Below are 17,021 nucleotides of genomic sequence, written 5' to 3'. Positions count from 1 at the left end.
ATTCATCCATTCATTATGTTACAGATGCCGGAGTCGTACGACAGAGACAATGCTCTTTAAAGTCGGCAGTCTCTTCCTTAAGCCCGGTTTACTTTATTAACTGCCGAGTCTGCACATCAGTGTATGTCCATATCCATATTATCTGTACTATGATTATTCCCATATTTGTTTGTAGTAGTAAGTGAATACTTCTTATTCTTTCACATCCACTCTTTACTGAAGCATGTGGACATCACCAGACTCCTCCAGGAGACCCTAACACTAGCCACCACTCTCGCCTCTTCCCTTGTAAATCCCGCGTCCCTTAGTTCTGCCGAATAAAGCTGATAGATCGTCATTGATGGCGGCATAAGATGGCACTCGTTACATAACCAACAAATACATCATTATTGCGTAGGGGCACTGCCTTGAATGAATATGTATATTTTCGCCATAAAATTGTACAAGAAAAATAAAACAACAGAGATCAACCGAAAGGTTGGCTCGGGATGAGCAGCTTTTAGAAAACTTTGTCATACATATTTTTAAAAATGCCTGAACCCCCATCAATCTTAAATGAAAAATGTTTGATTCCTGTGTTTTGCTAGTATTGACACATGGGCCCATTACACTATCCAACAAAAGTGCGTTTAAATTGAGTTATGCAGAGAGCCATGGAGCGAGCGCTGCTGAGGATTAGTCTTATGAGAAATGAAATCATAAGAACCAAAACAGGAGTACTGGACATTATTGAAAGAGTTGCTACTTTGAAATGGCGCTGGGCTGGTCATGTTGCTCGCAGCTCAGACGATAGATGGGCTAAACGCCTCCAGTGCTGGCGCCCTCGAACTGCTACCGAAAACCCCGGAAGACGGGATACGATATTGGGAAGCATTCGAGAACAGTGTAGATGCCAATAGCCCGAGACCATTTGGCACGGAGGAGGCGTATGTTCAGGAGCGGACGGCTACAGGCTGAAGAAGGGGAATAAAAACTACAATTTTTGTACTTTTATTTTATTTACACGTTTCATAATATATTAAGAATTGCTTATTTTAATTGATATTTATACCTTGACAACAATTTATTATGTAAACATAAATCATAATCGGATCAAAAGCAGATTTGGAACAATTTTTAAACATCTGTGGAACAATGGTGGGAGATTGTTTCATGCACAAAGTCAGAAAAAATCTGCATAAATGAGGAAATCAGCAAAAAATATTTTTACCATGTCATTTTGATCCAAAACACAAGCTTTTCTTTTCACAAGGGATGTCATTCCTTTTTCCATAGTTCTACAAAATTTGTTTTTTTTTTCAAACTAGCATTTCATTTTGGTTTATGAATTTGTTAATTTAAGCATGCAGTCAATGGGTAAGCATGTCTTTTCACTTTGACAAAGGAACAGTAGTGTTCTAAAACCGGCCAGCATATGAATTTATTTATTTATTATACATAGAAAATTATTATAAAAGAAATTATAAAGACACAGTGGTATAATAGAAGACTTAGTGGGAGTGGAAGCGGGAGAGAGGTGTTTATAATTGAATTTGATTCAGTGATCGTTTGAAAGAAGACAACTTGTCATCAAAGAAATCAAGACTGGTATGTTTGTTGGCAGACCTTAGAATTCTGGGCATAGAGGAATGAAAACCATAGTTAGTTCTATGATTATCGGTATGAAAGAGTAAATTTTGTTTGAGGTTTCTAGTTGGAAGATTTAATTTTACTAAGCTCAGTAGTTCAGGCGCATCAAAGAGTAAGTTAAGAATTTTAAATAGGACTAGAAAGTCAGATTTATTTCGACGGTCTTGAAGAGAAGATATATTATTTTAGCTTATTTCTAACACATTATTAACTAACCCATGAATGTTGATTTAAAAATTATTTCAATCACAAAATTTGTGCTTTAAATCATATTTTTGAAATTATATATGTAGTGTGGCAATTAAATAACGACTAGTGTGAGATACATGAATTATCGCAAATAACCCTTTCAACATGAGTACGAGGAGAGTTCCTCGCCTAGTTGTACACCGCTGCATACGTGTCTTTCAATGTTCAAAACAATGCTGTAGCTTATCAGCTGTCAGTCTCTCCGACATCACTGCCGTTTTTGCTTTTACATGTTCAACAGACTGAAAATGTATTCCTTATGCACTATTCACTTTTGGGAACATGTAGAAGTCACACGGTGCGAGATCTGGCAAGTACAAAGGATGATCAAGAAGAATGAATTTGTCCGCTAAAAACTGCTTCACAGATATGGAATTGTGAGCTGTCCTGGTGCAAAATCCATGCGTCGTTCTTCTACAAGTCTGATCTTTTCTTCCTTACTCTTTTCCTAAGCTTGATTAAAATATTTCTGATAAACTGTTTGACCCTCGGGCACCCCATCAGTCATAATAACACCCTTGATATCGAAAAAAATTATCAGCATTGCTTCCATTTCGACTTGCTCATGCTCGCTTGCGCCATTCAAAGCATTAACATTATCACCAAACACCTCCTTCAACATTTGTAATAATTCTGTTAGAGATTTTTAAAATGTCACAATACCTTCCTTAGAAGGTTAGGTTAGTTAGAATCAACTGAATTAAGCAAATGCTGGTCGATTTTATGGTCAACCATGATCGCGGCACAACTACTTAACAGTGGTCTCTACAACCAACATTTGAAACCAAACTAAAGCAGATAGAGAGATGAAATTATGGGTTGTTGCTTTGGAAGTATCAAGGTCAACGACATTTCAATTACAACCTCGCCTGATGCGGCTGCGCGGTGGAAGGTGCGCAGTATCGTTACTTAATCGCCGCAGGTGTATTGTGACAAGATTTTCTACATAAAGATCCAAAGGAATATTATTTTGAAAGAGAGAAATTTTGCCCACAGTCAAAAGAAAATATTTCATTGAACCAAATTTGGCTATTGAAAATTTTCAGTATTAATACTATGAAGCACATTAGTATATTTTATTTATTTATTTACGGTCTAATGAACCTTTTGCAAAACTATAATAATAGTAGTGAACAAATTACAACAAAAAATAACATAGTAAAGAGTAAAAATATGTACCGAAGTAATAAAAAAGGTAAATTTAGCAAAATAACTGTTACAAAAAAGGAAAAACACTTATTTTTGAAAGTTGGTTATCAATAACTTAAAAAATTAACTAATTTTAAAAAGTTATTATTAGTTATTTGTGGGGGACAATTTTAAACGTTGTCTTTAACGGAACCTATCGAGACGCCATTAAGTAAAATCAATATTTTTGTACAAAACTGTGTATATTTGTATGAAAATTCAAAGTATCTTCATCGGCAGCCTACAATGAACATGTTTCGAAAAAAAATTAGCACAGATTATATTTTTCATAAAGAAAACTTAATTTTTCTATGTAGATAAAATTGAAGATAAACGTGGTCCTTGATCTTCACAACATACAAAAACTCTTATCTTATTTAATCTTATCAAAATTGTTATCTTATTTAACAATTTTGAGTAACTATACAGCCAAATTTAGATAGTTAACTTAAAAAACTTATCATTATTGCAAGAACTTTGAAATGTTGTAAAGGACAAGTTCTAGAAAAATCATAGAAAAAAATATGTGATGAAAAATTACTATTCTGACAATTAAAAATACAATTTTCATTTAAATCCTTTGTACCCACCTAATGGCACATATGTAGGGCTTCATATTGGTACAAAAATGAGTGCTACGGGAAAGCAGATATAAAAGATATTTTCGTATGCGCGGTAAAAATAAGAGCATTAAATTGTACGGTGAAGTCTCATGAAAATGTATAGAAAAAAAAGATTTTAAAAAACAAACTACTTTGTAATACGTCACCAGTTCTTCTTAATAAACCAATGATAGAGTGTTGGTGATAGATTTACGGTTTATCTCTAATATTCATCGAAAATACCAAATAAACTATGCTGACTGGTTCCGGCACACAATTTCTTTTGTAATTATCAAGAAAAAGAAATTTAATAAGGGAAAATTTGTATCCTGAAAATGTAGGCATTATAACTGGTTTTAAATTGATAGAAAATATGTTTCAAATTATTCTTTCCTTGTTTTTTCCTGTTATAATTTTAAAACAATGTTCTTTACAACATTTTGAATTACAATCAGTTTTACAATCACATGCTTAGTTATGAAATAATGTGTTAAAGATAAACTATTGTAAAATCAATATGTACACTTATATAACTAGGTAGGGACTAATAACACGAATGGAAATATTCTTAATTCTAGTAAGGAAATGCTGACTGCATAATTTTGTGCTTAATTTACATTCTAGATAGTATAAAACAGCTCACAATACACATTCTAGGTTAAAGACCTCGTGATAAAATATTATAAATGTACATTCTAAAACCATGATAAGAAATTATACAATTTTTGGTCTTAGTATTGCATTAAGTACATGACAAACATGGCGTTTAATAAATAGACACATTTCAATACTAGCTACAACTAAGATATTAAATTGATATAACAAATCACAATGCACATGTGTGGGGATCAAGGTCCAGTGATCAATGACACACACACACATGTGCCAAAAGATTTTATATTGAATACAATACATCACATTGCTCTTAAGCAACAGTATTTCACATAAGACATCCGTCCACACAAGAGCCACATCCTGAAGTACATTAACTTTATTCCCACCATGGGAGACATGAAGAACAAAGAAACACGGCCTATAAAGAGACCACAGGGTGTGGTAACGTCAGTCAGCCCAACCTAGTCAGTTGATGTGACTCATCATCGTCATTACTCTTATTTCTGTGTGTAACGCCTTTCCATAGAAACGACACTAGCAGGCAGCTTTAAAATTTTTGAATAATGTCCTTAAAAATATAGGCGATTATTTCATGGATCAAAGGAAAATAGGCGCTAGAGAAGAATGCAAATGATATTGTGAACGGAAAGAAGAAATCTAGTAAAATAAAAGATTATCAAATTTATGTCGACAAAGAATTCTACGTTTCTTTGGCCATATTTCGAGGCGAGAATGTATGCACCTCAAGAAGACTGTCATGCTGGGTAAGATGGATCGATCAGGTTCTTTAGGCTGCCAATTTTATACCCTTGCAGACGTGGTGAAGCTTGAGAATGAAGGCATGGAAGGCCACGAATTTAAATGCCATTTTCTTCGCACTAGTAACGTTTCTATTGTTTATGTATCGTGATTTGCAATTTTTTACTGTTGAGGGCAACGCAATATTATTTTCTATATCTTTTATAGAGCTTGTATAGGAATAACATGTCTATTTATACGTCATTAGATTCATATGTTCTTATCACACTTTAAGCTATGAGACTATGAATTATTTGCTTATCCTGCACAATTTAGAAAATGACATAGGTACTCGTATATACCCTTTTGCCATCCGTCTATTGATGTAAAAAAAGTAGTACTGTGAAAAACATTGGTGGCATTATGTTGAATTAAATGAATTGCCGCCATAGATGAAATTTATAAAAAATAGAAAAAAAAGCAGAATTCAAAGCACAATGTTTTTTTGGATAGCTTTTTAAAATAGAAATTTCACAATATTACGAATAATAGTATGGAATCCAATATTAATTCTTTCCAATCAATTGATTAAGATTTTTTTATATACTTATTGCTTTATGATACACATAGGAAATTCACAATATATGTTGCACAAACCCCAAAGCTAAACTTTAGCATCGAAAAAATATGAAAAACAAATTTAACTTGATTTTTTTTCTATATTTTCTCCCAACAAATTAATTTTAATTAATTAAACATTTTCAGTATGTACACAAGATAAAACATATTATGCAGTAGTTAATAGAATATGTTTCATAATTTAATAAATATTTATAACAACATTTAAAAAGAAAACATTTAGGTTAACAAAACAAGAAAAGGAACTTATAGTAGGAAGGTATACATTTTTTCAATCGAGATCAGTTTAATGAAAGATTTTTGTTATTACTAATATTCTAAATGGTACTTATTCTATACTATTTATAGTGAAAATAATGTTTTTAATTCGTATTGCACAAAATGTAATTTTTTCACATACACGGTGTTAGAATAAAAAAATATTTACATCACAATTATCCACAAAGAAATGCTCATTGAAAAATATAAAAATAAGATCGTCAAATTACTTGTAAAACTTTCCAAGTCCAGATCACAATATTCAGGAGAATTAAAACACTCCAAAACTCTAAATATTAGCCTAAAAAAACATTTCTTCTTAAATGTAATTCATTTAACTAGTTTTTAATAACAGTGTAACTAACCCCTCATCTGTCAGACTATGAAACAGATCATCAATATTTATTTAATCAGTTTTTTTTATTTTTAATTACCATAGAATTAAAAATAGTTCAGAAAGAGCGTAGAATCATATTTGAATACATCGGACTGTGTCCAATAATCCCCCCACTATTGCCGCGCGCATTCGTGATGTCGCCGCGTAATGTTGCACGATGGCAAAAAATATAATCATTACACAAATTTAAGGTAAAAAAAGCAATCTGTTAATTTAAGGGTCTTTAATAAGAGTAATTTGAATTAATGAACTTCAAACTTAAAATATAAAACAAATTTTATTTCACATAAAACGGATATTTTTTATATCATGTTAAATAATATTTGATGTTGTGAAGATAATGTCGGTCAAATGTCCACCACAGAGTTGTTTAATCAGAGGTCCATTTTTCATTAGTTCTCTCATTAGATGGGCAAAGTAGGGTAAAGAAATTTACTACCCTGGCAACACTAACAAAATTTCCATTTTGTTTCTTTGACAATCTGACAGAATGAAATAAAAAAAAATCCAAGTAATGCATTTGCTACTTACGCATTCATTTTCTAATTACTCATGAAATGTGATATGATCCTGTTTCTTTAAGATCCTAGCAGTATTTCTACCCCCTAAAAGAACACAACACAACTTTAAAAAAAAAATTAATTATCTTACTTTTTGTGTTATGATTATATATTTCGCGATCTGGTAATATTACGAAGCGACTTCACACATGCGCGCGGTGAAAGTGGGGGGTTTTTTGGACACGGTCCGATGTATTCAAATATGATTCTACGCTCCTTTTGGACTATTCTTAATTCTATGTATAAATATAAAAATAAAATAGGTTAAAAAAAGTTACCGACTACAGACGACGATTACGCCAATATCTAGCGAATGTCCGCAGTCAACGCGTGCGAGTGACTAATTTAATTATTTAGGAAGGCGCCAGAAGTGGGCGGGCTGAGGAAACTTACCGAGTCAGCAAAAGCACGGGGTGCCCCCAGTCTATTAGACGAATGGTTAGTGATCTAGAGTTAGTGAAAAGGTTTAGTGCTACAGGGAATTGGACATAAGAATTGTTTTCTTACACTCAGTAAAAAATAGACCATTTAATAGTACAGCGAAGTTTTTCTAAAATGTATGGAAAAAATAATAAACATGAACTGCTTTAAATGACGTCACAAGTTCTTCTAAATCAACCAACGATAGAGTGTTGTGATAGATTACCAGTTTCCCACCAACCCACCTAATCAGGACAACTCACCAGAGAGAACTAGTGACGTCACATGCGGAGTAATGAAAAAAATTACAAAACCTCCTCATTGTCTCCTGAACATGTTTGTAATCTGGACTTGGAAGGTTTTACAAGCCGACGATATATAATTTTGAGACATATCTATTTCATTGCACTTAAATTGTCTATAAAATAAATAGTATTGCTGATACGACGAACATACATTTTTATGTATTCAAACACGGGTAGTTTTCAAAACTATAAAATTGCTATGTGCAGCAATAACTTATAGTTCTTAAAGTATATCTTGATTAGAATAAACAGTTGTCAGCAAAAGTGACGACATAACTTTGTAGTGAGTTTTGTAGTTCACTCCTTAGACGTTGACACACGAAAAATCATTCGTATCTGGCAAGTTAATTAATTTTTTAAATACAATGCTTGACATATAAATCAACATAATTATGTAAAATCAGCTTTAAAACTAAAATAAACCTAATTATTAACGACGTTCTTACAAGGTTATATCATTTTGCGAAAATGTTAGAAATGGGACATATTGATCAATGTAAATCGATCGAATAAAAAAATTATTTATTTGGTGTTGTTCATGTAAAAAAGTATAAATGCCTTATTTTTTGGTGAATAATTGTCTTAAACACACTATAATAGGCTTGTTTTTGCGTTTTTTATATCAATTTTCGGAAACAGAGTTTTGTGTTTGCATGAAAAAACTGATAAAATCGATTTGATCAGTGATCATAACCTTCCCATCACTAGTGACAGTAGTTTGACAGCTGTCATTTTAATCAAGCTAATTTTTAAGGACTATAGTGATTTTCCGTGTTAATTTAACTTCCGATTAAGTTTGTCTAATATTTATTTTTAAACCTCGAAAGGTGTCAGAACAGTTTTTTTTGTATTTATTTATTATTTTTAAAAACTTGCCAGGTTAGATAAACATCAAGATAAACATCTGAACCACTCTCGTGGCACTAGAAAACATACAAAATACACGAGATAATATGGCCACGAGAGCGTTTGGAATACCATTCCTGGTTAGTGTAGTTATCATGTGCTTCTTAACCTATTCCTGTAGGGGGTACTAGGAATACCCCAGTTAGAATGCTATAAATACGAATAAAAAAAGTTATGTTAAAACTGTTTCATAATATTTCTAGTTTTTGCGAAATTCATACATTTTTTCTATATGACATCGCGCTGTGGACCGTTGAACAGCACCGATCTAATGTCGCGCCACAGTTGTGAAGGAGAACGCGTGTAAAATGTAAATCACGAAATCCGGATTTTTATGGTTATGGCTGGAAAAAAGCGACCAAATTAGGATTATTAAACTGTGAAGCGATGAACTGTAATGTTGGCTGTTTGCATAGGGAGAAAGCAAAGATAAATAATAATTATTATTTAAAGAATTTGGCAGGAAAATATTGTAATAACTTTTATACATTCAAGACGCAAGAAATTAAGTATATATGATAATTAACAAAATAGTTATTAAAAAAATATGTTACCTACGGGACCTTAGATACTCCCCTTAAGGCCCGGAAGGATTGATGCTGGTTTTTAATTTGTCTCCAATATAGTTGTGTTCTGAAATCGGTGTATACTATACTGGAAAATGTTTTTCTTATTTTTACAAACTTATATAGACATAAATGGATTTCTACGAGTTAAGAATAAGTATAGATACGTTTATAAACTAGTAATATGTTTATCGTCTGCTTTTCTTGTGTGTTTTCGGCATGCTGCTAGTATTGACGACTTCGTTGGTCTTCGAAATGCGTCATTTCTTACCCCCGACTCCGCTGACCAGACCCTGGTTGCCCAAAGCGAGGGTTATTCTGTCAGGTACTGATATCCCGAGCCTTTCTCCTTGGCTCGCCACGCTAAGAGCCATTCTCTCTTGGTTCGAAGACAGGAGTCTTTCGGCGTTGTTCAGTGTGGACAGAGATAGTCTATTTTCCGGGATCCTGTCGGCGTTGAGAGTTAATCTCTCCGTTGTGAGGTTGAGTCTGTCATTGGAAGTGGAACTGGAAACCGGGGTGGATGATCGGGTGATTTGCGAGGATTTGAGGGCTGGCTGAGGGGGCTGTTGAGTAGGAGGCGATGTCACAGAGAGGAGTGACGTAGGCTTCTGATCTCTCCCGCAGCACACCTGCGAGCGTGAAAAAACACAATAAATATAAATTAAAACTGTCAATAATCGGGGAAGATTAAACACTATTTGAATGTATGTTAGAATCGTTATGGATAAGTATTATTTATATTATCCTAGCGGACCCGACAGACGTTGTCCTGCCCGAACGTTGGCTTGCCTGCTATTAGCTAGTTGAACAAACGTTTTTTCGTAAATAAGGACATAAGGTAAGTTCTTCGTTTTATCTCCTCATATGATTGGCTAAGAGTCCTCGTCGAGCTCGAATCAAAATCGTGCAAAAATCACTACTAGTGCCATAATCCATGGAGAAAATACGGGAATACGTGTTAATGAAGAAAAGTCAGGGCGCGATTTACCCTAAGCCCTCTAAAATTATGACACTCAACCCATGCCCAACGCGAATTTAATCATTCTTTAATCGCCAGCCGTGTTTTGACATGAGCTTGACATAAAATTCGAAACCAAAAGAAAATAAAGAACTAAGATAGACCAGATCTTGTCTTGAGGTAGTTATTTTTATTTCATTTGTACCTATACAAATACTTAGTCTAGGAAAATATGTTTACCATTGTTGGAGCGAACTATGCATTTCAGTCAAATGCAACCCTGGAAGTTCGATAAAAAACACCTTTTCGGTTCTAATTTTTTTTTCTGATAAACATATTAAAGATATTCACAAATCTAAGTCCCTTGAATTGGATGCAAAAAGCCGCATTTAAATCGGTCCGGTAGTTAGCGAGTCTATAAAGGACAAGCTTTCATACATTAATTTTTTTATATACAGATTTATTTATTTAAATAGATTACAAAAAGTAAAAATTGGCGATGAACTAAGTGATGCTGCAGAGTTAGACTATGGTGTTCCCCGAGGAGGTACATTGGGACCGCTACTGTTCTTAGTATATATTGACGGACTTTGTAGGAGTGAATCTCTTGGAAAAATAATATCTTTCGCTGATGATACAGTATTAATATATAGTGCCCCAAATTGGGCAGAAGTTCATGACAAAGCTAACAAAGATATGACGAGGGTAAACAATTGGTTGAACGACAATTTGCGTAAGCAAAAGAGTAATCTCAATGCAGAAAAAACAAAGTTTATCTGTTTCAGCTCATCTTCGGTGGGACAACCAAACTCCGGGTATGAACTAAAATTACATCATTGCATAAATAATATAAATTGTAAATGTACAATATTGGAAAATGTCACTAGTGTAAAATATTTGGGTTTAAAAATAGATAAATTTATGAGATGGAACCTACAAACTGAAGATATTTCTAATAAAATAAAACGTTTGATTAATTTTTTCTAAGGATTAAAGAACTAAAACAATTGTATTATGGATTGGTAAATTCAATACTGACGTATGGTCTGATTGGCTGGGGAAGCTGCACCAAAACGACTATGGCTTCAGCAGCTATAGCTCAAAAATCAATGACAAGAGTTATATTAAAAAAACCATACCGATACCCGAGTGATTCGCCTTTCAAAGAATTTGCTGGATATTCATCAACAGTATATATTGAGGTCAGTAGCTTTGCTTATTTAATATCTAACTGAACTGGATTTTTATAATTGTATTTATGTGGAAAACTTATTTGGCTTTATTTGATGTTTTCTGATAATGTTGTTTATATTTTTTTGTATTGCTGTTGTTTATCTTAATAAATAAACTTAAAATACAACGTAAAACGACTAATTTATGAGTAGTTTAGTCGGCTTCAGTTTGATGCGCGTACGCGATTTCTGGGCTGTTATAATTCTACGGTGACAGGATATTGACTGAAAAAGTTATGTGTTTTTAACCTTTTCCTTACTATCTTAAAAATTTCCGCGTATTACGGTGCTGTCTAGTCACTACACACGCAAAAAATGAGAGATTTTAAATGGTAAAAGTGTAATATTCATCGGCAATTGCTTCAATTGTATATAGTTGAAGTCAGAAGTTATGATATTTTTAATCTAATTGCTAAAAACATGAAAAAACATTAATTCATGCCTTCAGTGCGCGCAAAAAGAACCGCCCCCACCTGAAGTCAGGCAGCTACTAACGCAGCTAACGGGCGTCGGGGAGAAGTACAAGAAAATTTGCTGTTCGCGCGTGTGACGCATAAAAATTGTATCTCTCGCTCCCAAATTACCCGTATTATCGAGAGTGAGACGTAAAGAGTGTGCGAGACAATTATAAATTAGGATTACTCTTTTACTACGAGAGCAACATGCGACACATTGGTAAACTTTCTATTGTATCGGTGATATCTCCGATTTTAGACAAAATGCTTTTTATGTTCCCAATAAGCATTGATTAATTAATTAAAAAAACATTTTTACCGATACGTAAATGTATAACGAAGGAATGCCGAAAATCTCAACCCATCATTTATTATATTTATGGAGATATTAAAGTTATTAGATGCAATGTGTACTAGCCACACATCACCGGGAAGAAAGAGTTGATGTAAATGTAAATAGTGAATAACCTGATGATGATTTTCCCAATCCTTGTGTTGACAGAATGCACCGCAGTAGCGCGCCACGTTGCAGCCGCTACACGTCTCCTGAGCTTTGCGTCCGCAGTTCCAACATGTCTACAAAACAAATATTAGTCGTTCGTTGAACATCTCTTAAGCAATGAATTGGACTGGACAATTAACGTAGATACTTCGGCAAAAGTTAAAAATCTTGTTTATGTATTTAATACCGTAAGAAAAATTCTTGACAGAAAAACTTTAAATCAAGTATACTACTCAATCTGTCAAACCATTATAGATTACGGAATAATTGCATGGGGTGGAGCCAGCAAAAGTGCTATGCAAACCTTGGAAATAGCACAAAAGTATGTGCTCAAGGCTCTGCTCGGGGTCCCTATCAGAACATCCACAACGGAGGTGTTTGAACGAGTAGGCGTTTTGGACGTCAGGCAACTGTACGCTAGGGCACTTCTCGTTCACACACATAAAACTAGTGGCAGTCAATATAATACAATCTATGAAACAAGATAAAAAAGAGACAACTATTTGTGCCACCTAAAATGACAACATCGTTTGGCGTTTGGTCAGAGGAGTCGTATCGTGGTTATACAAGTAAAAGTGACCATTTGCAAAAATGACGAAATTGAGATTATTGACTTTTTGACATCGTATTAGCATAATGCTTGACTGGTAAAAATGCCAAGTCAATCCAACACTCAAAAAAGAATTCGATTTATAAAATATGTGACCATTTGATAGAAGCTCACAGATGTTTGACAAGTAAAACTGACCAACACACATCACAGTCACTTTTATTAGTAAATTTAAAATCCAAATAATGGACCAAGTAACAGTTAGTCAATTTTACTTGTAGGTGATGTCACCAGTGAAGAGTTAGTTAGAGTTAGTAGTCAGTAGTTAGTAAATTAGTCAACGTTTTGTATTTGACAGATACGGTTTTTTTTATAAAAAGTTTATTAATAAAATTTATTTTTTAGATTATTACGTAACACTTCTTAATTATTTGTTCTTTTTCATTAAATTTGTATTTCTGTGTTTATTTAACCTTCATAAATATAAAAAAGTTGATTATTGAAATAAAAAATCCCCAAAACATAATAGTTATAAAATAAAATAAAATACTACCTCCCTCAATGAACGAAACAAAAATGATTATCTGTCAAATTTCATGACAAATTTTACAGGTAAAATTGACTAAGTTTTTCAATTGATTTTTTTTACATAAAAGTAATAAAGTTTTTTGAATATGTTTATACTTTACATTAAAGTTGAAAGTACCGTACATATAATGTAAAATTACCAACCACCTACTTGGAAAATCTGATCTTTGAGAAGCAATTGAACTCTAGAAAAACACTAAAATGGCTCCCCTGAACATGATTGATTTTGTCACTTGGTCAATTTCTCTTGTACGCCCACGATATGTACCTTGCTTCCAAAATTTACAACACTCTACCTTTTGATTTAAAATTGAATACAAATAAACAGAAATTTAATTTATTTGTTAAAAAATGGCTTCTGGATTTGGGTGTTGAAAACTGTCTTGAAATAGTCACCCCGCCAAAACGGTAGTCTATTTGAACTCGGAATTATGTTTTATGTTCATGACAATACAGTGTTATCTATTATATTTTTTATGTACTAGATCATAAAATTAAAATAACGTAAATGATGCCCCGACACGGGTTATGCTCAGTGAATTCTTCAACGTTTTATGTGAAAGAAATAACTCTCTAGAGAGCGATTAATTTTAGGATTTTTTTTAACATGCACTGATAATCAAACGTCAGCGCCAGATATCAACAAGTTTCCTCTGCCTGAATGAACCCAAGAGAATATTTTATTTGACTTGTATTTTCCCTAATACAGAGGGCCGATAGGTATCTTGGAGCCATTTCACGAAAGGATTTGAATACTGTCTAGCAAAGTTTATATTACATTGTGGTGTTCGGGTGGTGGTGGAGACTGGCTGGTGGCTCTCCGAGCTGATGGGAGCCTCAAGAGTCTCTCAAGGCGGGCCCGCTCTGCTGCAGCAGCCCTTTGGAGTTCCGCCACCGCTTGGCGCTTCACCTGAGGGCCACGATGTTAATGATATAAATTCCAATGAAATAATGGTTAACGCGTATTAATATTATTACCAAACACACTTCCACTTGTAACTATTTAGTTGTGACAATTATTTAATTGGCATTATCATTGAGAGGCAAAAATGGCAAAGGCGCGCGGCAAGTTGGTCTCCGTTGTGCAATTGCTGAGACATTTGACTCACGCACGGAAGGTTCTGGGTTCGATTCCCGATACATACATTTAATGTTCTCAACCTTGGGTGTTTGTGCTGTAATTCACCACTGTGGTTGGGCCTCCCGGCCTGTTGTGGTGTAAACAAACTAAACTGTTGGGGTCGGCACTCGAAGTGTTACCAATTAAAAATTCTGTAATTTTGACAATTTTGATTTTTTTAATTTCAAAACTTCAGTATATCGTAAAAACATTTCAATAAAAAAAAATATATAAATATATATTGTTCGATGTAGCCACCTTTAGCGCGGATAAAAGCATCGAGTCTGTCCAAGAAGGCTTCACACGCTGCACGAATGTGGGCTGATGGTATTTTGTCCCATCCTCGGCGAAGGCAATCTTTAAGGCGTCGACCGTCACATATTTTTTAGCTGATACTTTGGCTTCTAGAATGTACCATATGGAAAAGTCCATTTGGTTTAAGTCCGGGGAATATGGAGGCCACTGTTGTGATGAAATGAAGCTGGGAACTTTTTATTGTAAAAAAACGTTGGGTTTCGCGGGCTTTGTGGGATGGTGCCGAGTTTTGTTGAAACGTCCAATGGTTACTACCGAAATTTTTTACGTGCCCAAAGTAACAACGCGTCTTTCAAAATCTTTTCACGGTAGATTTCCTGTTATACTTTTACACCCTGTTCAATGGGAATGAGTGGTATGCGTCCCGTGGCAGTTACCGCGGCCCAAACCATCACTGATGCAGGCGCTTGCTTTCGCAGAGCAATTCGCTGGTCTAAATTGTCTTTTAAAAAATACCAAATTTTCTAGCTCACCACCAACGTGCAAGTGTTTTGACACAAAGGCTCGGCAAACTGCTTTTTGTGTAGGCGCTTAATCTTGCACTTTTTGTATTTTGTAGGACTTCAATCGTAGTTCATTTTAATATGCATTCCATGCTACGAGCAGACACATGAGATTTTTCGCCAATTGAGCTGCGCTGTGCCGTGGATTACGTTGAATTCTGGCCTTCACCTTTCAAACCATTTCTGTCGATGTTGCTGTTTTTGAATGTCCACCTCCATGGCGTTTTTTTTATGCTACCAGTATCACCGCAACGTGAAATGGTCCGATACACAAACATTTTGCTCACGTGTAAATGTCGTAGCTCATTAATCATTGCTGGTTGTGATTTTTCAGCCAAAGACAGAGCAATAACACTGTTGAGTTTGAATTCCATTTCAATAACTTATTTTAACTGTGACGTAAAACGATATGCTTCGGTAGAATTATTAACAATATAATAGACTGACACGCGTCAAAACATGAGCACACTGTCATTAGCCGTTTGATTGCAACAGCAGCGTGAAGTTGGTAACACTTCGAGCGCCTACCCCTGTATATGTAATATATTTAAATTTTAAAAAGTTGAAAATAAGGTGTGGGCACCTGATTGACAGATTCCTCGGCTCTTCTCCTGACCTCTGCTACCCTCTCTTCTGTTTGACGAACTGTGGCGGCCATAATCTCCCCTGCAGCCCTCTTTATGTCCGACCCCTCGGGGGAACAGCTATCCGAGGCATTTCCTAATTAATAAATAAGTAAAATTAAAAATATTCACAGTACGGGAAGAGTATTAAAATCCCAACTAAATAACCTCTGTCTTCATTTATACTATGTTCCTAGTCATAATAGTTAATATCAAAATAATATACGCATACACACACACATAAATGTATTTTATTTATTTATTTATTCATATTTTTCTCCTACAAACTATAAACAATAATAAAAATAATGTGTTCTCACTGGTTACTTTTGCCGGGGACACTTAACGCTAGAATGTTTTTACATTAGAGAATAAACAAAGAAGACTTAACTTAATAAACAGAGATAATTAACAAAATATTTAAAGTTTTAAAAACAAGGTATATATGTACATCTTTATTATTTATGTTACAAAACGCACAATGAAAATAACAAAAATCTAACATAAGCTATACACTTGTGGAGCGGTTGATTCAATATTGGTATACATGTATAGCACAAAACATAAGTACTGTACAAATATTAAGATTATTCATAAAATTATATAATGTACCAACAAAACAATTCATTGATACCGAGACTGCATAGGTAAGGTAACACTTATGGAACGGCTGCAGACATTCTGTCCAATTCTTTACCATCTTATAAGTCCACAATATCAAGTTTATTTGTAGCTGCTCGTCAAACTATTATTGACAATTCAATTTCATAAATTGAAAAAAAAAACTTACTTGTTTATTTTTATTACCTTATACTTATTTTTTATTTTTTACTATTATATCAAATTGCATTGTAGTATTGGCAAATACGCATTTCATAGATACATATTTTTATTTCTTATTTTTTCGTGATAATATATGCTTGCTTGTTTATTAATTTAACATAAAAATGTCTTTCTTGCTTACCGTAACACTTTATTTATTGTTTGCTTTACAGAATTTATTTCATAAGCTTATATCTTTGCATTTTTTGTTTGTATGCTTACTGTTTTTTCTTGCATACCTTTGTTATTATTGTTTTTTTTTTTACTTTGTAAAACTT

The 17,021-nt window shown here is 33.9% G+C and overlaps 1 protein-coding gene across 1 annotated transcript in view; it reads right to left on the bottom strand.

Annotated features, from left to right (window-relative positions):
• Positions 1-9,170: 9,170 nt before the first annotated feature.
• nvy (CBFA2/RUNX1 partner transcriptional co-repressor nervy) overlaps positions 9,171-17,021 on the bottom strand; it is a gene marked incomplete at its 5' end in the record, with an annotated part of 99,526 nt that continues 91,675 nt past the window's right edge. Inside the window, 4 exons of the mRNA XM_088229201.1 lie at positions 9,171-9,704; positions 12,189-12,296; positions 14,139-14,270; positions 15,882-16,018. Coding sequence (XP_088085327.1) covers positions 9,333-9,704; positions 12,189-12,296; positions 14,139-14,270; positions 15,882-16,018 — 749 coding nt within the window. The remainder of the gene's footprint in view (positions 9,705-12,188; positions 12,297-14,138; positions 14,271-15,881; positions 16,019-17,021) is intronic.

The sequence above is a fragment of the Micrasema longulum genome, unplaced genomic scaffold, assembly GCF_059751315.1.
Source record: "Micrasema longulum isolate JH-2025_06_02 unplaced genomic scaffold, ASM5975131v1 h1tg000644l, whole genome shotgun sequence".
Lineage (NCBI taxonomy): Eukaryota > Metazoa > Arthropoda > Insecta > Trichoptera > Brachycentridae > Micrasema > Micrasema longulum.
The sequence above is the reverse complement of the archived record's forward strand: the minus strand, read 5'-3'. Positions and strand labels throughout refer to the sequence as shown.